At 34.2% G+C, this 23,118-nt stretch overlaps 1 protein-coding gene across 1 annotated transcript; it reads right to left on the bottom strand.

Moving 5' to 3' along the window:
* Positions 1 to 5,879: 5,879 nt before the first annotated feature.
* LOC106056865 (E3 ubiquitin-protein ligase synoviolin B-like) lies at positions 5,880 to 21,583 on the bottom strand. Its single transcript, XM_013213764.2, has 14 exons — positions 21,377 to 21,583; positions 17,062 to 17,154; positions 16,729 to 16,881; positions 16,577 to 16,625; positions 16,334 to 16,437; positions 15,975 to 16,101; positions 15,743 to 15,842; positions 12,458 to 12,523; positions 10,109 to 10,398; positions 9,495 to 9,659; positions 9,252 to 9,401; positions 8,590 to 8,767; positions 8,093 to 8,295; positions 5,880 to 6,987 (listed from the first exon to the last, which is right to left on the bottom strand). Exons 1-14 carry the CDS (start codon positions 21,503 to 21,505, stop codon positions 6,746 to 6,748), a joined length of 2,049 nt encoding a protein of 682 aa, XP_013069218.2. The 5' UTR covers positions 21,506 to 21,583; the 3' UTR covers positions 5,880 to 6,745.
* Positions 21,584 to 23,118: the final 1,535 nt, after the last annotated feature.

The following is a 23,118-nucleotide window of genomic DNA, read 5'->3' as shown; positions in this document are numbered from 1 at the left end:
TTTTTCAAAAATCAATTCCTCCTTCATGAGCTGATAGTGGTCTAAGATTTCTCACTCTATGAATTTATCTGCTCCATTATTGCAAAGAATCTTTCTAGTGAGGTTTGCTTAAATTAATCAAGTTCTATTAACGAGCCCAACCAGTGATTTTACAAGGGCATTAAAACTGGAACTTCTACATTAAGACGGTGCGCTCAATGCTCAAGCCTATCTATATTAGTATATATCGCATAACAGACCTATATTATAAATATAGGGGGGAGAATTTGAAAATCTGTGCAGAGGTCAAACCTATGATAACGCAGCCACAATGAGTGGCCGTCTGTCTCTTAGATATAAATCCAAAGGCAACATTTCTGAACTGTGAACCTGGCACTCTCTGAACCTGACAGCTCTTCATTCACCCCAGAGATGGACCAAACTGAAAGAAGCTGGAGCCTGGAGATTAATTAAAAAGGAGAGTAATTCAAGGTGGTCCGCAAGAGAAGAAGCTACGTCGGCAGTTTCCTTGCATCTCGACCAAATCATCAAGCTGTTGGAGAAATTTTCTGAATCAACAACTGAAAGAATGGACACTTAGAGGCAATGCACAGAATATTCTTCATGCAGTGGAAAATTATGAATGTTTAGCTTATCTGGAATTCTGTTCAAACCTCCTGCGCCAAATAATAAACTCAAGAAGAAACAAAAAAGTCTGGACTGCATATATGGGAAGCTGCTGAAGAAATTAAAACCCTTTCATGCTTTCTGAAAAATGATGTGAAACTGTCGAAACTGATCCGCCAATCCATGGAAAGAGCAAAAGAAGGTAGTGAATGCTATGGATTTCCTGTCGTCAAAACAGCCAGAAGAAAGAAAAGAGCTAAGTCCTGATGCAGGACTGTCAATAGAACTGCTATTCAAACGTGTTGCGACAGAAGTGCTGGACAGACTTCATATGGAGATAAAGGACATATTCCAAAGGCTGGAAAGCCATTTGGACATCTTTGGGTTTCTTCTTGAACCAAGACACCTGATTGTGTTACTTTTTCCTGTTTGATGATATACAGGCAAATCGTTTGTTCAATGATGTCATTGATGCACGAGCACTTTTTATCAACAAACCAGTGCCACAATCACCAATTGACATACTGAGGAAGCTGGCTTCATGTGGTAATAATGTGTGCTCAAACCTTGCAACATCTATTCGAATACTGCTAACCAAGGCCACTTCCATTGCGCCATGTGAGAGATCATGGAGCGAGACGTGTTTGCTTGCTAGCGACAATTGGTGTGCTCTTGTTGCTCTCTAGAATTGTGTCTTTTGGCTTGGGTTTCAACAAGTTTACTCGACTCTTTCAAAGCAAGTAAGTGTGTACAAAAGTAAAGTTCCCCTTTCAGATCCTTGTGGTCGATGATGTAAAGGTCATCTGTTTCTGTGGCCTACGGTTAACGAGGGTGTCATGTGGCTTTTACTTTTCCCCAACTATCGTCAGGTACCCATTAGAGCTGGGTCTTCACCAGGATTCGAACCCCGGTTCGGAAGCCATGCGCTTTACCGCTCAGCCACCCCGCCTTCCTTTACAAAACAAGTTTACAAATAATATTCCGTTCGTGAAAGAGCCGAAGCCAAGGAATCAAAAAGTCGCACGCGGATCGAGAGCCTCAGTTTGCGTCCACCGAATTGATGGAACTGTTGTGTGTGTAGAAAAGTCTCAGTACGATACATTTTGGTGTGTGTAGAAAAGTCTCAGTACGATACATTTTAGTGTGTGTAGAAAAGTCTCAGTACGATACATTTTAGTGTGTGTAGAAAAGTCTCAGTACGATACATTTTAGTGTGTGTAGAAAAGTCTCAGTACGATACATTTTAGTGTGTGTAGAAAAGTCTCAGTACGATACATTTTAGTGTGTGTAGAAAAGTCTCAGTACGATACATTTTAGTGTGTGTAGAAAAGTCTCAGTACGATACATTTTAGTGTGTGTAGAAAAGTCTCAGTACGATACATTTTAGTGTGTGTAGAAAAGTCTCAGTACGATACATTTTAGTGTGTGTAGAAAAGTCTCAGTACGATACATTTTAGTGTGTGTAGAAAAGTCTCAGTACGATACATTTTACTTCTCAACCTCTACCAAGTTTATTCTGTTGTTTTCTTAAGAATCACGAATTCTACACTCGCTAGCGACGCCCCCCCTCCCTCCCCGTTAAACCAGTCCTCATAATTGAAATTAGGGTTCATAGCCAATTTCTTGAATGATTTTCCAGGTATTTTCCAGGTTTTCAAGGTAGAGGTTTAGATTTTCTAGGTATGCATCGCACCATAGCAAGCAATATATATGTAAAATATGTAAAAAGAACAATATATATATATAAATTTTAAATTTAAAAACCCACATTAAAATGTATGCTGATAAGTTGAAATCATACCTCCAAAAAAAAAAATAAAAAAAAATTCATCTCTAGTGTTCCTAAGCATTTAAATGCAACTTTTTAATACATTAGAAAACACAAACAAGCTTGCACTACAGAAGAATAACTTTTTAAAAATATGAGATGTAATTCAGCTAAAACAGTCGCAATCTGAAGTTGGAAATTTTCTTAAATTGACATAGATTTGTAAAAATAATATTTCATTCTTACTATAGCAGTTGACTTGCTTTCCATCAGTTTTAAGTACATTACAACCAAAATAACTCTACGGGCTTTTCTACAGCTGTGTGTGAAATATTTTCGTTAAATCTACAGTAGATCTAGACTCTTATCTTATCTTATATAATACAGTCACTAAATTCGCGGACTTTTCACAGCTGAGAGAATTATCTTCACTCTATTCTATTGGATTAGCGTAAATTAAGTCTAGATCTAAGTCTAAGTCACTAAATTCGCGGACTTTTTTCGAATTATCTTCACTGAATCACCGTAAATTGGCGTAAATCTAGTCCCTAAAATTCTCGGACTTTTCACGGCTGTGTGCGAATTATTTTCACTGAATCTACCGTAAATCTAGAGTCTAGATCTAAGTCACTAAATTCGCGGACTTTTCACGGCTGTGAGAGAATTATTTTCACTGAATCTACCGTAAATCTAGAGTCTAGATCAAAGTCACTAAATTCGCGGACTTTTCACGGCTGTCACTGCTTCTACAGTCTAGATCTAATTAAGTCACTAAATTGGCGGACTTTTCACGGCTGTGTGCGAATTATCTTCACTGAATCTATCGTAGATTTAGACTCTATAGATTCTAACTCAATGTCACTAAACTTCGCGGACTTTTAACGGCTGTGAGAGAATTTTCTTCACTAGATTCTAGTGATTTAGCGTAAATCTAGAATCTAGCGTACTTCTAGAGCAATCTAGACATTAGATGTACCTGGAACTAGATCCTTAAATTAACTAAAATTCACAGAGTTTTCAGGTTAAGCGCGAATTATCTTCACTAGATCTAACTTAGATCTAAATCTAGATACTATTTCTAGCTAGATGAGAAGGATGGATCGTGAGAAGACTCAAAAGTAAAGTACCGGTAGCAATTATACTTAAACACTGAATCATAATCTCCAAATACAAAATCTAATAAAATACTCAGAAAGACACAAAGATAAGATGATATACGGACTTTCCACGCGAAGTCACTCTTACTGTTAGAACAAGAAGATTTTCGGCGAGGGAGGGCCCGGAGGGGTGTAGCCTTCACATTAGGCTGCTAATTGCTCTAGTTATAGAAAACAGTCACTACAGACTAGATCTAGCGCGTCTTCAGTCGTAACAGTGAAAGGAAAATAGTGCTAAGTGAAATGCTTGCTTGAGCCAAGGTCGTTTTCAATCACGAGGTCGCGCTTCACAAGTGGGTGAAAGGAGGTGTAGACGCGTCGTCACTGGTCAGCTCAATGTAACCGGGAAAAAAACGATAAACACCAGGTATCGGGAGGGAAAGAACTCAAGGTCCAGTTTTAAAATTCAAGTTTTTTTCACCGTTTTTTACGAAATTCAAGGCTCTTTCAAGGCCTTGAATATAATATGAAATTCAAGGTGTTTTCCAGGTTTTCAAGGTGGCTACGAACCCTGCAGAAATGCATATTGCAGACCGTTATAGACCTACCAGTGTTTCTCAACCTTTAACCTTTCTAGAAGATGAAGTCTCAGTTTCAATTTTTTTTTCAACATTGGAAATAATGTTTTTACTTGGTGACTATATTCCAATGCAACAGATCTGTGTGTCCACTTCCAGTTCAACAAAACATGTTCACTTGTCCCATAGCAGTAAGTTTGATCTCAAGTGGGAGGAGCCAAAAGATGGTTTCGTTTTCTTCCCATAGTGCAACAAGACAGCTTTCCAAAGTCGTCTGCTCCAGTCTATGAACAATCATCGAGTACAACCTCAGTATTCTAACTTCATCCTAAGACAGAAAAAGAACTATACAATTAAATAAATACAAACTCTCGGACTATAACTTCATCAGGATATAAAGAATGTGAAATGTTATATTTGAAAATACGTATACATAAGAACTCAATTGAAAATGTTATTAAACCAAGATGAATGAATCGTCAAATTGACCACTTGGTCTCAGCCTCCAAGTAGAAACTGTCCTAAGATAACACAAGCAATCAGGACCATTGTACAAACTGAATGAGATTTCATTGAGCCAGGGATTATTGAGGCTTTGTAATCAATACATCCCAGCTGTGAGTGCAAACTGTAACATTCAATACAACCAGAAACTAAGCTCAGCACAAGGTATTCAAGCTATTGAACTAAGTTACAAGAGTTCAGCAGAACGTGCCTCACAAAATCTACGTTCAATCTATTCTAACAAAACAAAGGGGGGGGGGAGATAACTCTGTATTTGGTAAAGAATGTATCAAGTTGTTTTGTGTTTACATTGCAATCATTTATTTCTTCAGATTATGTCTGCGTAACAACAAGTATGTTACAGAATAGAGTCAGATAGTTATAAACCAACAAGTCCATTCAATCCAATACAAAATTATTTAAAAAACAACAGCTACTAATCAAGTCACACATGACATCAAAGCTTATACTTTTTTTTTTAGCCTGAGTCAGGCAAAGTAAACAAAACACACAAACTAAAATGATCAATTGAGCATTAAAAATTCTTACATCAAACTTGTAGAAACAATCAGAAATTGTAGAACACAACTAGAGTTATACCATCATTTTTTTTTAAATTGCTGTAGTCTAAAGGGACAGGTCTTAATTCGTCTCCACCACCCCTCCCCACCCTTTTTTTTATGAACTTTAAACTTCAAGCTAAAACCTTCCAAAACTGACACGATCAAGTCTGTCATTATTTTTTTAAGGTTGGATTTAAATCACTTCTGCTATTCTCACTCAGCAACTCCCTTCTGGAAACTAATCACAGCTTTGACTATCAGTCGTGGTTAGGTGTTTCCATGAGATGATTTAGACAAAAGCAACATGATTATCTAGTAGTTTCTACAGTTCGTAATGAATATGTTGAAAACAACTATGTTTGAAATCACTTCTGCATTAAAAGCATTTGAGACAAATCTTCAAATATATTTTATATAATAAATATTTCAACAATGAACCATGAAAACTATCATTCCTGTGTTCTATCAGAGTAGACCAGATCAGAAGCAACAAAACATTCTAGTCAAAATAAAACAAATGGTGATGAAATGGTTACCAGTAATGGTATATCACATGACTCCTCCAACTTAAATCTAGACCCTTAACTTCCAATGAGCCATATAAAAGTACAAGCAGACATAAAAAAAAATAAAACATTCAAAACAATTTCATTCCATAAGTTGAAAAATGCTAGCAAATCCCAACTCACAGACTTTCCTTGCATGCTTATTGCAATGAACGAAAAAAAATATTTCTGAAACAAACAAATCTCAAAGAAATAAATTGAATCAAATCATTTTAATGGTATGCATAAATTTCTTCACGTTTTTTGTTATCTTAATAACTTACTGCTAAATTTACATATGGTATAATATGATGTAATGTTACAAATCTATTGAGAGTATAGCATTGATAGAAATGGTTTTAAAATATCTACTTTGAGTACTTGTCAATTAAATGGTACTAAATTATCAATACTTAGTGTTTTAATTTCTTCAAAGTAAATATATCAATGATTTTCATACCATCAAATGCTTTTAAAAAGAATGAAACTCTTATTGAGAGTCTTTCTTAAATTGTCTATTACAAATAAAACAGTCTGAAAGTAGAGGACAAATAAATCATAGGGGATTAAGCTTTCAAAAATATTGATATTAACATCAACAGAGTAAAGTAGAAATAGCTCATCTATTTACACAAGAAATGTTTCAAAATAACAAAGAAGTTGATCAAGTTAGCAGCAGAACCAAAACAACTATTGTCTGGTTATCCAACAGCTATCAGCACACAACTATTGTCTAGTTATCCAATGGATCTCAGCACAAATTATTGTTCCAAAACAAGGCTGATGGTCACAGCTTGCATGAGCTTGCTTACTTGTTCATTGGATTTGAGTGTTCTCTGTGACATAAACATACACACACACATCCAAATACAGAACCAAATGTTTTTGCAAGGTATTCCATGGTGCGCACAAACAATGGAGGCAACTTCATTTTTTTCTGTTAACAAAGACATAAAAGAAGACATCTACAAAAATTAATCACAGGAAATTGGGCTCTTGATGCAGGGTCCTTCTTTAGGACTGCCAACAGAATAGTTGTATTGTTTTGTCACCATGAGCCATGGAGGCAAACTGAAGAAATCTGTTAGTGATCTTCTTCATCTTTTTTAATACTAGAAGATGGTACACCTGAGTTGTCACTATTGCCATTGGAACACAGAGTTGGTGTGCTGTAGCTAGCCTGGAGCTGCTGGGTGAAATGCTGAAGGCGCCTCTTGCGAACTTCATGCATGTCATCTTCGTGGCCTTCTTCCCTGGGGTTTTCCCAAGCTGGAATAATTTCTTCCCTTGGCGCTGTAAATCCACTAGCTCCTGATACTACTGTATCTGTAATGAGATTTTGTTTTCATATGTTAAATTGTATATTCCTTTTAAAATGTTAGTCATTGAAAACCCACAAGAAAGAATGTTATAAACCTTTGACTTGTGGCTATCAACAAAGCCATATAGAATAAGAATCTGTTCAACACAATGGTAGTGTCATAAACCACTTGCCTGTCTATCACGAGGGCTCGAGTTTGAATCCCGACTCGAGGTGAGTTGTGTTTGCTGAGTCCTTAAAGTTCCCCTTTCAGACCATGTGATCTATAGGGCAGATAATGTAAAGGTCATCTGTTTCTTTGGCCCACAGTTAACGAGGGTGTCATGTGGCCAGCACAATGATCAACCACCTTTACTTTTCCCCAACTTATGTCAGGTACCCGTTAGAGCTGGGTGGACTCAGAGGCGCCCAAAGATCCCTAAATAAAAAATCCCAATCAACACCAGGATTCGAACCAAGGACATTGGTTCAGAAACCAAGCGCTTTACAGCTCAGCCACCGTGCATCGAGTGCCTAAAGGCAGCACAGAAACCTTCTCCCAGATACTTTTCCACTCTCAAAAAAGGGCTATAATGCACTGAGCAAGCTATGGCTTGAAAGATGTGCTATGCAAAAGTAATTTGAAAAAAAAAAACTAGATTCAAAATGGGGTACAAATTTACCAGTTCATGAGTAATAAGCTGAGAATCACTGCCAAACTCACTTTTCTCTCTCCATACTTCTTATCTCGAAATAAAAATGATTCTCTAGCTGTGCAGTTAATATCATTTAACAACCACACAAAGAAACCTCCATCAAAATATTTAATCAAAATATTTAGTAAATGTAATACAAAATAAATCAGATATAATTATTAAATAGTTAATCAAAAGCAAATGAAATAGTTGTCTTATTATAGAACACTTGATTCAATCAAATATCAAAGCAAAATGAAATTTAACTATGAAAATCAAGATATCCTTGGCAAAGATAAATGCACACTATATCTTCTTATAACCTTTTTCTCCCTCTGAATCACTTGGGCAACTTACTACCATGGCATAAACAAAAATGCTGTCAACTAAAACTAAACTATGTAAAAAAAAAAAAAAAAAATGAAAAAAAATTCACCTTGCACTGTTGAACTGCTCTTCCTCTCATTGGGTGAGTCAGTGGTTTGTGTTTTACTTAAAGTAGAAGTGTATTTAGGTCTAGCCCCAGATCCTTCTGGCCACCATGTGGAGTATGTCTGATGTGGCCCTGATGAAACCTCACTTGATAACCCAGACTGAGAAATGACTGGAGGGACTGGTGCTGTGTTAATTCCAAAAGTGCTAAGAAACAAACAAAAAAGTATTATCAAATTAGATCAATTCTGTTAGATGATGCAATTATAAAGTGGACAGAACTCAACAAAAATGTACTAATGCTGTACTGATTTGTAACTTATGATTAATGTATACAGATTTTCACTTTTAAGAAGAGACAATGTTTAAATATGAAGTTTTTGTGTTGTGCTGTATTGTACACATCTTAATGAATTAAAAGTTTACATTGAAGACATTTCCAACAAAAATCTTAAATGATTTAAATATGCATAATGCAATGTCTCACATCAGTCTACTAACCCTATATGATTGGCTACCGTATTGTATTGATTGATAAGTACCATGGCCCCATCTAACAGAGCCTGAATGTCTCTTAACCACTGGATCCTTGCTTCTATGTTAGCTCTCTCTGTGCCTTCCATCACCCTTAGCTCCTCTTCACTTAAACCTGTCATTGGCATTGGTGGTGGTGGGAAACCTGCAGGACAAAAACAAACAAATAAACTAAAAAATTAAAAATTTAGATGATTTCAATTAAATATTTTAGATTTGGGTAATTATTTTGGGAAATTTATCATTATTTTAATGACACTCCTGAACAAGAGAGTTTTAGTATATATATATAATAATAATAATAATAATTTAATTTAATTTATAGACCGCTGTTAACAAACAAAATGTGGGCTTAAGGCGATGTGATAATATTACAAACATAAACGCGAGAGCCAAAATGACAAACTAATCTAAACAAATTTTAGCTAGGCCCTAATGTTTGAAGAATGCAGTGCAGCATGCTGTCTAAGACCAATGTGGAGTGAGTCCCAAACCCTTGATCTGTGCACTGAAAAAGTCTGCAGCCCTTTCATTGTGTACATAGTATATAACCATGTTAGAAATGTAATGCCAAGTATACCAGTACATGACATAACTGAAATAACTGAGAATGTAAGTAAATTACTTACCAAAGGGTGAAAACAAAGGTGGCATCATAGGTGGCATGAAAGGAGGAATGGCAAATGGTGGAACATTTAAACTGTTTGCTGTGGTTAGAGGCACTGTAGGTGAAGTGGCTGTAGCTCCAACATTATTGGTTGATGATGATGTTGTTATAGCTATAGAAAAATTAAAATTTTATTTTAGTTCATACCTGTTTTTTTGGCATCATAACTGTTAGTGGGGTGCTTTAAGACATCTAGTTTACTCACGGATCTGTGATGGCGTCTCTGCTGACGAAACAGGTTGTTGCTGTGCTCCAACACCAGCGGCAGCTTGCTGCTGTTGTGGTGGCCATATAAAAGGTGGAGGAGGAACAGCCTGACCAGCAACATTTGGTGGCCACTGAAAGGGGAGCCCACCAAACATCCCTTGCACTATAGAATAAAAAAAGAAAATATTAAAAGAGGAGAGAAATACTCCAAAGTTCTACATGAAAATAACAAATAATGTACACAGATGAACATCTTTAGCTTTTCTACATTAGCCAGTATAGGCACTAAATTTTAACCATGCAACAATCCATACATTAACACTAAAACTTTAAAGCCAATAAAACACTAGCAGTAAAGTGCAACATTTTGATTCAAATAAAAGCAGAGAATAGAATTAATTTATTAATAAAGCAAAGATAGAGCACTCTCAATTGAACTCTGGTAGAGCACAAAAACACGTCAGTTATATTTTATTGAAATAAATAGCTATACATTTTTGTTCAGGATCAGAATAGAGTGATAATAAACCCCCCTATTTTCCATACTTTTTTGTTCCAACTAATCCAACAACAGTACAGCTACTTAACTATTGGGAGAACTAGTTCACTTACTATTTTGAAAGGGATTCTGAACTTGATTGACTGGATGTTGCGGTGCTTGAGCAGGTTGTGGTTGCTGTGCTGGTGGTGCTGCTGCTGCTACAGGAGTTGTACGAGGCATGCGCAGCACCTCCAGCCTGCATGTTGGGCATGTTTGCTGGCGCTGAAACCATGATCGCAGGCAGCTTGTGTGGAAGATATGATTGCAAGGAAGTTTTTTGCACCCTGTTGTCATTTCTTCACGGCAGATAATGCAAACATTATCCCCTGAACTAAGCTCTTCAGGTGTTGCATCTGGATATCTAGAAATACAAAATATATGACATGAAGCATCTAAAAATGTAGAGAAACAAAGTCTAACAATATAAAATGAAGCAAACAATTTTTACATTACATACTTGATTGTCTACTTGTGCACTCATTGAAAGTCAAAGTTCTTTGAGAACTAAAGATCTAAAAGAGAAGTACATTTCTGTAGCTGCTGATGAAAAGGGACTAGTAAAACGATTAAGTGGAGGCACAGTGGCTGAATGGTAAAGCGCTCAGCTTCTGAACTGGAAGTCCCGGGTTCAAATCCTGGTGAAGATTGGGATTGTTAATTTTGGGATCTTTAGGGCACCTCTGAGTCCACCCAGCTCTAATGGGTACCTGACATTTGTTGGGGAAAAGTAAAGGCAGTTGGTCCTTGTGCTGGCCACATGACACCCTCATTAACAGTGGGCCACAGAAACAGGTGACCATTACATCATCTGTCCTATAGATCGCAAGGTCTGAAAGGGGAACGCAACAATGATCAAGCATTTTTACCTTACCCAGTAAGGGTTAGATATGAATTATAACAGGATAGAGTCATCTGGAACTTCCTCACATCCTCAACAGAAATCCTTATCTCCTAAAAAACTGTGTATATTATCACTTGCTTAGTAGCTAAATACTTTTTCACCCAGCTAAAATTTGTGTTGAATGGCCAAACATTATAAGAAGTTGACTCATTACCTAGGATCAAAAACTTAATAAGAGATGGAGGATAAATAACAGAGATAAAAACCAGTTTAAGCTTGGCATATGCTGTCATGAGCAAACTATGGAAAATCTGGAAGAGTACAAAATTAGCTTCCAAGTAAAATTAAAACTTTATTCTCTGCCAGTGGTCTCTGTACTCCTATATGGTTGTGAAAGTTGGACATTGAACACTGAGACTCAAAGAAGAATTTAAACCTTTTTGTGAATAAATGCTACAGAAAAATGCTAGGTAGCAGATACCAGGAAAAGAAGACAAATGATTTTTTTTTTACTTTTACAAATCAACACACTTTCTGGCAAAAAAGGGGAACTCCTCAATACTGTGAAGAGATGAAAGCTGAGCTGATTCAGTCATATTGTAAGACATGACATAGTCAAACATCATGAAGAAAGGGTCCTGAAAAGAAAAACTGGCTAGGCAAGTTTAACACTACCAGAACGGTGGACCACTTTTTCTGTAATTTTAGAAATGGCAGCTATGCCTGTCGATCGCTGTTTTTGGTACTTGCCTATTTACTTTTAGTTAAGTGTTCTATAGCTGTATTATAGCGTTGCAGTTCATGCGATAATAAAAAAAATTACTTATTAATTGTTGTTTTAAATTATGTCAAACTTATATGCCTACTAAATTGATTTTTTCTTTTTAAAAAAAAGGAAAAAAATTTTGTGTGTAAATGTAGTAGTTAGTATGACAGAACTTACTTAACTTAGCAATACAAATGTAAAAAAAAACAACTTTTTTATAGCAAATTCTAAAACCATTTGCATAAATGTGTTAAATATAAGGTAAATGGTAAACTCCCCTACTAAAAAGTCTCCTGTGTTTGTTACTATTAATAGTGAATAGTTGTAAAAGTGGTGTATTTTTATGAAAAAATTGTTTGCATAAGTGATTTAAAAAATTAGATTTTTCACTTTCAGTAAAGAAAAAAGTAGCCGTTGCATCAGAACTTTGAATGGTCTAAAATATTATGATGTTGGATTTTCACTATCTTTTCTAGTTGACGAGATTTAAACGGGACCGATGGACGGACAGACATTCCACACAAAACTAATAGCGTCTTTTCCCCTTCGGGGGCTGCTAAAAATCATTGTTTTTATTAGAGCTAGAGCTTAAAGAGGGTAAGCAAAGGGGGAGGGCGCCAGGAGGAGCTAAGGACATAGTGGATAGTCTGTTTCAGGGACTTAGGGTTAGTAGGGTTAAGTGGGACTTACATATTGCAAAGCTAAAGATTTTATTTTAGAATGGTTACATTTAAAATTTTGGCAACCTAATATGACAAAGGTGAAATGTGAAACATTCAATATTATTTACAAATAGGAAATGCATAAACTCACAATGTATTCATGTGTCTTATTGCTCTTCTAGACAGAATAACATCTTGAGCTGCCTTCTGGAAAGCTCTGAAAAGAATTTTTTAAAAAGTTATAGCATTTGTTTGAAAGCAATAAATATGCATTAAATGATTTTTAAAATTAACCTGGTTAGTATAAATGTCAGGAAATGATGATTTTTAAACAGAGTAGAACATTGACGAATAAGGAAAACATTTACATTTTAAATGCAAAGTACAAAATCGTGTATGCTAATGTCATGTTGTGAGATTTTTAAGCTTTATCAACATTTTTATGGCGCTTTAAAAGAAAATGTAACAAAAAAAGGTTATGAAAAACCTTTAGTCAAAAACACATTAATATAAACCAACAAAAAGATCTATAAACAGACTCTTCTCAAACTGTTTATCAGAAAAAAAAATGAACCCAATCACTCTTTTGATCAGATATTTTCCAAACATCACTAATCACAATATTAGTACAAATTTTAGGGGGATAAAAAATTAAAAATATAATCATAATTGTCAGGTTCTTTTACTTGGCTCAAGGGGGTTACTTAAAAATCTATGACTTTGACTTTAACCAATGGGCTCAACAGATGGGTAATTAGAAACACTGTAACTTGGATCACTGCAGATTGAAAATATGCACCAGTTAACATACCAATATACACTAAATGAACCACAAAACTCCAACTATCCAGGAAATACATGAATGCAAGCAATGAAGCTCCATTTTACCTGCAAAAGGGGTTGACAAATTTTCACCTCTATTTTAAAGTTTGAATGATTTACTGTTATTATTAAGTTTTATTGTTTCACTGTTATAATAAAGTTTGAATATTTCATCACTATTATTAAGTTTGAATGTTTTACTGCTATCATAAAGTGTGAATATTTTACCACTATTATAAAATTTGAATATTTTACTGCTATTATAAAGTGTGAATATTTTACTGATATTATAAAGTTTGAATGTTTTGAATGTTTTACTGCTAATATAAAGTTTGAATGTTTTGAATGTTTTACTGCTAATATAAAGTTTGATTATTTCATTGTTATTATAAAGTTTGACTATTTCATTGCTATAATAACATTTGACTATTTCACTGCTATTAAAAAGTTTGACTATTTCACTGCTATTAAAAAGTTTGACTAATTCACTGCTATTAAAAAGTTTGATTATTTCACTGCTATTAAAAAGTTTGACTATTTCACTGCTATTATAAAGTTTGACTATTTCACTGCTATTATAAAGTTGTTGTTTTTTACTGCTATTATAAAGTTTGACTATTTCACTGCTATTATAAAGTTTGATTGTTTTAATGCTATTATAAAGTTTATTTCACTGCTATAATAAAGTTTGACTATTTCACTGCTATAATAAAGTTTGATTGTTTAATGCTATTATAAAGTTTATTTCACTGCTATTATAAAGTTTGACTATTTCACTGCTATTATAAAGTTTGACTATTTCACTGCTATAATAAAGTTTGACTATTTCACTGCTATAATAAAGTTTGACTATTTCACTGCTATTATAAAGTTTGACTATTTCACTGCTATAATAAAGTTTGATTGTTTTAATGCTATTATAAAGTTTGACTATTTCACTGCTATTATAAAGTTTGACTATTTCACTGCTATAATAAAGTTTGATTGTTTTAATGCTATTATAAAGTTTATTTCACTGCTATTATAAAGTTTGAATGTTTTAATGCTATTATAAAGTTTATTTCACTGCTATTATAAAGTTTGAATGTTTTAATGCTATAATAAAGTTTGATTGTTTTACTGCTATTATAAAGTTTATTTCACTGCTATAATAAAGTTTGACTATTTCACTGCTATAATAAAGTTTGATTGTTTTACTGCTACTATAACGTTTGAATGTTTTACTGCTATTATAAAGTTTGAATGTTTCATCTTTATTATTAAGTTTGAATGTTTCATCGATATTTTAAAGTTTGAATGATTCACTAATTTGTACATGGTGTTTACATATGTACACATGACTTTAAAACTTCTTCTTTGCTTAGTATACACCATATTTTACACAGAAAGGAAGCAAATATTTTTTTATTTCAAAATGGATTCAATATGTCAAATATCATGATTTGATAAGTAGATTCCTGGGTCTAATTTTCTTATTAAAACTGTTCTCTTGCATATAAATCATATTGAAAATTGGAATTAAGATGTATATACTTGATTAGTTGCTATTTGAAAAATAAAAAGATAATTAAATTGTGCTGAATAATTTTTTGAAAAAATGATGTGTTCAAATGTACACAGTGTGACTCACTTATGATCGTAAATCCATGCTCGATAATTGGTGCACAACTTTGTACTTCTACATCTATAGAATTTAGATCTAAGTCTGCTAGACTTAAAAATATAACAATGCTACAAGTGTTTATTTGAAAAGTTTGAAATATAGATTATAGGATTAATTAGATTAATTTAAAAAATAGTCTAGATCTACTAGAGCCAGATCTAATTTAGTAATTGTATGAATATTAGATCCTTTTGATTTTATGTTTGCCTAGATCTAATCTAATAATAATCTAATAGATCTAGTATGCAATAATACATCAAGTCTTCATAATTCTAGATTTAGTCTTGATTTGGACTAAATTTAGAATCCTATGCTCTTCTATCTAAAGATTCTAGAGACAAAGTCTAGACTCTCAACAATTCTAGATGTAGAGTCTAGTGCTGTATCATGTATTACAACTCAACAACTACTGTCACTAAACTAAAGGTCTGGTTTTGACTTTTTTTTTAAGAAAAAGAAAGTTTCATAGTTCTATACAATACTGCATGCTGGCAGATCAAACTTAGTATTTTTATGGTTGTTGTGTTAAGTTTTCGACAAAAAGTGAAAGAATGGGAATTAGCATGCGCCATAATTTAAGAAATGTAGCTTCCTGTCCTAGTTTAAATTTGACTTATTAAATTCTAGTTGTTCAAAAGCAAACAAAGTCTAATAGACAAAAACTTGTATTTATAGCAAGTGGAAAAAAAAAGCCCCATGTGTGGCCTCTTCTACTCCCAAAAACAAGTGACTAACTTAACTCTCCCCTCTCTCGTTTATAAGGAAAACAAAAAACATTTTAAAATATCACCAGTTCAGATTCATACCTGGGAATATAAACAAAGGGATATAACTCTTTCATACATAAATACCAACACAGAAATAACATATTCACTCACTCCATACCTGCCTCTGACAATAATGGATCATAATAAGACTAGGAACTCTATGAATAGTAATGACAATGCTTACCTGACTGTTAAGTACATAGGCCTTATAGCAAATAATGGGAATGTATGTACTTTAATCATTATGAATACAAAAGCCACATACAACACCATTCTTATGAAACCTGGAAATAGGATTCAGCCCATTAGTAAGTCCAATAACTATTTGCTTCAAATCAATCTATAAAATACTTATGTTAATTTTTTTAAAATTCTGTCCAGAATTCTGTCCTACCTAAAAACCAATAAGTACATACCCATGACAAGTTCTGAATAAAGTAAATAAACTGCTTTATTGTCCCATGGGTTCTGTCTTTGTAAGTCAATTGAATGAAGAACATACTTGATAAAGGTCATCAAGACTATGGTAAACAGAATCTCATACTGAAAAGAAAACATACAGTAGTAGATAACTGGCAACAAAAAGCAAAATAGAGACAGAACAATTATTTCCTAATAAAATTTATAATAAAATAAAGTATGGTCAATATGTGTATGTGCTAGAACATGAACACTGAACTGTTCTTGGTGTAATGCAGATGTTAGTTTAAAATGTGGTGTTTTAATGATAATTCAAAAAAAAAAATTAATTATGTTGATCAAAGTGCTGTCTTACCTCAAAACCAAATACTAACTGCACTGAAGGCCCCTTTGAAAGTGTATAGATGAAAGCATACCTCACAAAGAAAATATCTAGCAGACCCAACACAAACATCAGAGCTAAAAGTTGGTAACACAGAAAACAAAACTTTATATCAGGGTCAGTGAGTTTCTTAACATTACTTTTACTAACTTAACTTTAATGCTGTGAAAATGTTTAAGTTGACATATATATATACAAATCATTGTCACCACTTACACAGAGCCCTTATATGAAATACCCAGGATATGGCTGGACTTCTCTCCATCTGAAACAATAATGAGTGCATGTTTGAATGACAACAAAAAAAAACAACAACAAAACATTTTTTAACAGATTTAATTTTTTAAAATTCCCTTGGCTTAACTTACATAATCTATTCTATCTTCAGCTAACCAATGAAAACACTTGAGAAATAGAAGAAGTGTAAAGAGTGCCACAAATTTGGGACTGAAATCATCTCTAAACACAGTGAAGGCCAAACAAGTTTCTGTAACAGCGTACCAGGAACGTTCAATCAAATGCTGAAACAAACAAAAAAATATTTTTCATATCTTTATTAAAGCCACTAGAAATTATCTAATTTTAAATCCACATTTAGAAAAAATTATAATACAATAAAATGATCTAATAAACAAATTCCTTTAACTTAAAAAAATAAAAAACTGCAAGTCATAGACGTTGCTTATTAAATGGGTTCAAACCTCCATTTCTGCTGCTCTGAGCTGTCCAAAGAACAATGCACGCAACAATTTACCCATCAAGACTACAAACACAAGAGCTTGTATGTATATAACCTGTGGAAACAATATGTCATGTATAAACTCTATTATTGAAACAAAATATAATTTTAAAAAAAAAGACTTGAATATTGGCCATTTCAAATATCTGTTGATTCTCCAGTTTATTTCTAATTGTGTTGTGTTTAACAACATCATCAACACCAATTTTTTTAAATAAATATCATCAATTTTAAAATGTACAACTTAAGTTGAAGTTATTGTTCAGGTCAATGTTGTAAGTTCTTCATTGTACTAATGAATTGCATTAGCTATTTGTATTTTCTCACAAGAACATTTATGTATGGATCCACAATAATATATATATATATATATATTGTTACGAATGAACAGTGACAGGTAGAGGTCACTATGTGTGACCCCGGCGAGATGACACAGCACCGAGTGTTATCTGGAATCTATGCATGTAAACAAAGACAGGATGGGACGTGCCTCACGTGTTGTTCCAGAGGAGGAACAGATTTACGAAGGGGGGCATTGTGACAAATGAACAGTGACAGTTAGAGGTCACTACGTGTGACCTCGGCGAGATGACACTGCAGCAGGTATCCTCTGGAATCGACATGTATAAACAACAACAGGATGTGATGTTTCCTCCCATGTTGTTCCAGAGGATACTAGCAGTGTTTTTGCAACAATAGACAAGCGATTAGGGACTCTTTATAAACCAGGGAGTTCATGTGAAAAGAGTCAGTACAGTCGTCGATACTGTTCTCTACTGTGCGAGACAGTAGAAGAGAGTGGACTTGAGCCATTACAGTCGATACAGTCGATGTAAGACGTATACGCTACATGTTACAGTGACGAATTGTTATAGTTATAATTCAATAAAGTTATATAAAGCTGAAAGTTGAGTCGTCAAGTTCTTTGCAGTGTTTCTTTTATTTGTGTGCCTAGTACATTTAGCCAGAAAATCAGAAATACGTAACAATATTTATCAAAATCAGGTTGATGCGCTCCATGATCATGGCCACATTTTTATATGCTTGTGAGTCTTGGACGCTGACTGCAGAGCTAGAGAGGAGGATCCTAGCAATGGAATTGAGATGCTACAGAAGGATCCTAGGTATCACTTTTAAAGAACACATCACAAACCAAGAGATTAGAGACAGGGTTACTGCAGCGATTGGACCCCATGATAACCTGCTTACTATATTAAAAATGCAAGCTAATAATCTATGGCCATATTACAAGGTCTTCGGGGCTCGCAAAGACTTTCCTTCAGGGAACAGTACCGGGAAAAAGAAGACGAGGCAGACAGAGAAAGCGATGGTAAGACAACATAAAAGAATGGATGGGCCTGCCATTGAAGGAGGTTCTGACTAGGACAAAAGACTGAGAGGAATGGAGAAGGACGGTCGACAAATCTTGCATGGTGCCCCAACAGTCCAACAGACTAAGGTAAAGGTAAAAATAATTATAAATGTCCCAAGCCAATCTAGAAGTACAGTAGGGAATGAGTATAAAACTGAAATTAATAATGTGGCATCACTTGCTAATTCTTACACAAACTGCTAAAAATAGATCAGGAAATGTCTGAGCGTTAAATAAAGAGAGTTGAGAGACATGCTTTAGTTTCCTTCTCCTTCTTTCACTTTGGTGCATCTTGCAGAAGATATAAGATGTAGATATCAATGTAATAGGGAAAAGAAGACAAGAACAGGACAGTCAGTTCATAAGTGATTTTTTTTTCCAAGAAATTTATCCTTTTTATAATATTGTGGTAAATGTAATATGATGAAAATCTGGGACATTACTTAGTTCTTGACCTGTATGCATTAAGCACAACAACAGGGTTTCTGTCTAGGGCTTTTGCAAGAGAGGTTTTGAGCCTCTCAAGGCCTTACTCAAAAGGAGTTTCATGATGATTCCAGAGTAAATCTAGATTGATTTTAGATTTTTTTTTATTACATCACACTAACATTCCTGAACATTGATGAAATTGCCTGAAATCAACTATTTAGATCTATACATGTAATATAATTATTAATAGACTAAACTTACTGTCTTTAGTAAAGCAATCAAATTTATAAACAAGGATCTGATTCTAATCTAAATCTAGTCTTATCCAGTGATTTCTAGTCTAAAAAGTCTAGATTCTAGATCTATACTCTCTCTACCAACCTAGACAGGATAAACCTAGATTCTATTTTCCTAGACTAACTAAATCTCAAGTCTAGATCTAGTGAAATCTAATAGTAATAGATCTAGATCTATTCTAGTCTACATGATTCTAGATCTATAGATCTAATCTATATATAATAGTATGATAGTATAGCATTTAGATCTAGAATCTAGATTTTGAATCTAGATGATCAAATAGAATATAATAAATTAGATCTACTCTGTAACACTAACTCTGTGTCATAAACTAAAAGACTAAAAGTTTTAGAGTAGAGGTGCATATTGAAAGAGTTAAGCCGGATTGCAGTGACTTTTGCATTTGAATTACTGTAGCTCTGTATTGGCTAGACCTAGAAACAAAAAGGAAAACATCTATAAACTCGTCATCCATTGATCTATAGTCTATAAAATTAGATCTGTTGCAAAGTTTCAACATTCAAAGTTAAAATAAAATCTGATGTCAAAGAGGGGTGGGGTAGGTATGACAAAATGTAAACATCCTCTGACACATTTTTTTCCCTGACTACGATATAGAATGCCTTGTAAACCATATCAGACAATATGCATTTTAAAAATGTTTTAATCCCCTAATTCTTTTATTTCAGGTATTTATTTTCTGGTCAAGCAAGAGGTGAACTACCAAGTGCAAAAGAAAAGAAAAGACTTATTGCCATACACATGTCAGAGTGATAGTTCAAAATTTAGGCAAAGGGAATGCTATAAATAGATGTATCAATGGCAGGGGAGTGCATATTATTTATTTTTGTTTTGGAGGAAAGGGAAGTAAATCTGCAAACACTCAGAAAAAAAAAAAGTATTCAATATTGTAGCGTTTTCTAAAATAGTATACCATATCCAACACCCTCTATAACACTGAATAGGTTTAATGGTAAGCAAGTGTAATACACATATTCTCCTTTCAATCCTGAAGCCAAATTTATCTAAAATCTAATAGGTCTTGCTTGGCTAAAGCACCAAGGTACCGGAAGCACCCCCATTCATGTGTATGAGGTCAAAATAACTTAATAGCCTAGTAGAAAAATGATCATGCACAGGAATACTAAACTAAATGTGTTCAAAAAATTAAAAAAAATGGATCATAGTATTTCAGTAGGGCCCCTGTAGTGTCTGTACTAACCATCAAAATAAAGATGCATTAATAAAAATATGGTGGGATGTCCGATATGGATATACAAAGATGGGGCAGGGGGGGGGGGGGGGGGGGTTTTGATATGGCAGCTTTACTCTACTAGATTCTAAATCTAGATTTCTAGATCTTGTCTAGTAATAGATCTAGTAAATTTATTAGATTATTAGTTAACGAATAGAGGCTAGAATCTAGCTGCTAGATTCGGCTAGATCTAGAGAGATTAAATTCTACTCTAGTTTAATCAAGAAGTGAAGCATGACCCATTATTTCATTCATCAGATTTCATCTAGATTCTAGATCTAGACATTCTAGAATCTAGATTTAGAATAATTTAGATTATTAGATCTAGACTATTTTTAGATGATATTTGATATGATCTAGATTTTTCTAGATCTAGCTTAGGGGGCGGGCTAACTTAGGGTTAGGCCAGGGCTTAGCCTTAGACGCCTTAGTTAGAGTAGTTAGACTTAGTAGCTAGTATCTATATTACTCTTGAAACTCTTGTAAAAATTTACTCTACTCAGTCTACTGACTCTAACTCTAGTGATACTCTCCTCTAGTCTTAAGTCTAAGAGTTAAGTCTAAGTCTAGAATATCTCTAGATTAGTCTAGATGGTAACTATTCTAATTCTATTGGACTATTGATAGATCTAGGTCTACTCTAGGATTCTAGGTTAATTTATTATAATATAAATTTATATTAATTAGTAATTAGTCTAGACGTAGTCACTAGACCGTCACTATAGATTTAGTTACTTAGTGTTAGTTGATTCTAGATCTATAATTTATAGATATTATACTATATAATCTAGATCTAGAATCAAACAATCATACAATGAAAGCTATCGAAAACTGGTATTGTCTATTGTTATTATTTTTATAGAGCTCTGCTGCCTAGGCCAGACACTACACTACTACAGTGACTAGACTAGTCACTAGACTTACTGCCATAGATGGATTTGATTTTGTGATGTAAACGACCGAAGGATAAAACTGTTTCTTTTGATAAAATGCATTTCCTATTACAGCTGCTGTGAGCCCTAAACTCAACCCCATAAGGAGGAGCGATCTCATTTTCCCCTCCAGTTTTAGTTGTTTAGTTTGTTGTCGGCTTCTATCCTTGTAAACGTATAAGGTGACGTGAAACAAAATGGTGGAATTTGTTTACGTCAGATTTAGGTCAAGATCTAAAAATAGTTTATTCTCGTGGCCTTCGAACATTGGATTGAGACATTTGATGAGTGCACGGACTCACTCGTTACACAGCTAAAATTGTAAACGTTTAAAAACAATACAATAATATAGATCATAGACAAACTAGGATTATATGATGAACAACTTAAATTATTTTTATTTGACAAACCCGTGTACAAATGTTGATTTGAGTAAAAAAAAATGGATTTGTAATTTTAATATTATTTTTTTTAATTTTATACTATTTGGCTCCCAAATTATGACTTTCTGGGAGTGGCCAAAAGGGGTGCAAAAGAATGGCAGGATTGCTAGTGGCGCCCTATACCCACAGAGATAATGCACGAAAAAAACATTCCTGCTCGTAAACAAAATAATATTAATAACAATAACCTATTTAAAAAAAAAAAAAAAAGGGACCAGGAATTGAACACATTGGTCACGGTATTAAACATGGTCAAGCTATTCTGAACTTTAGTATAGGATTCACACAATTTGTATACGAATTTATTACTTATGTAAAAAATATATACTAATTATTTATATTTCAACCTATTTTTAGATTATTTCGCCCCCCCCCCTCTAGTGTATCGGCCGATTTGGTGGGGTCGGGAGGGGGCGATGGTATCAATCCCGCACCCCTTCCCCCCATAAACTTTCGAGTGGGGGGGCGGTCCAATTTATTAGTAGAAATCACAGCTTGCTAACAAAATCAATTAAATATCTATATTTGTAAGATTTGTTATTGATATTTTAGCCAATCTTTATAGGCCTATTATGTCGTTCCCTGTTTGCCGATTGGTTTAGGGGGGGGGGGGGGCGACTACCTCTACTGCCCTTCCCATCTAAACCCTTTGAGTGGGGGGGGGGGCTGTCCGTTTTTATAGAGAAATCATAGTTTGTGAACAAAATTAGTTCAATAAATATATAAATTTTATAATATGTCGCTCCCTTTCTGATATTTTGGCCGATTCGGTGGGGTGAGGGGGGGGGCGATTGCATGTACTGCCCTCCCCACTCTAGCCCTCTGAGTGCTGGGGGGGGGCGGTCCTATTTTTGTGGAGAATCATAGTTTGTGAACAAAATTAGTTTAATATCTATATAATATAAACTATGTATTGATATGTGAACCCATTGTATATTATGTCGTACCACAATCTAATCTCAAATTGTATCATTAGTAAATTTAAATGAAAAAGGGTTGTACCAGGTGGGAGGGGCGATACATGCAATCGCAATTCCCCCATCGGACAAATCAATACTTATTCTTTTTGTATTATAGTTAAGAAATTACAAAATTTAAAAAATCTGTCACTAATATAATTTATATATACTATAAATTAAATTCTTATATCGAGTCGCCCCACCCCTATTCTTTAATGCCAAATGCAATCTTTAGCAGAAATTATTAAAGGAGCGAGGATTAATCATTGTCACTCTACCGCCCCTTCCCTTTCCAGACAAAGTTTATGTAATTTCCCATGAATTTATCATAA

This window comes from Biomphalaria glabrata, chromosome 3 (genome assembly GCF_947242115.1).
Source record: "Biomphalaria glabrata chromosome 3, xgBioGlab47.1, whole genome shotgun sequence".
NCBI classification, from domain to species: Eukaryota; Metazoa; Mollusca; class Gastropoda; family Planorbidae; genus Biomphalaria; species Biomphalaria glabrata.
Note: the sequence above shows the minus strand (reverse complement) of the source record. Positions and strands in the feature narration are given on the sequence as shown.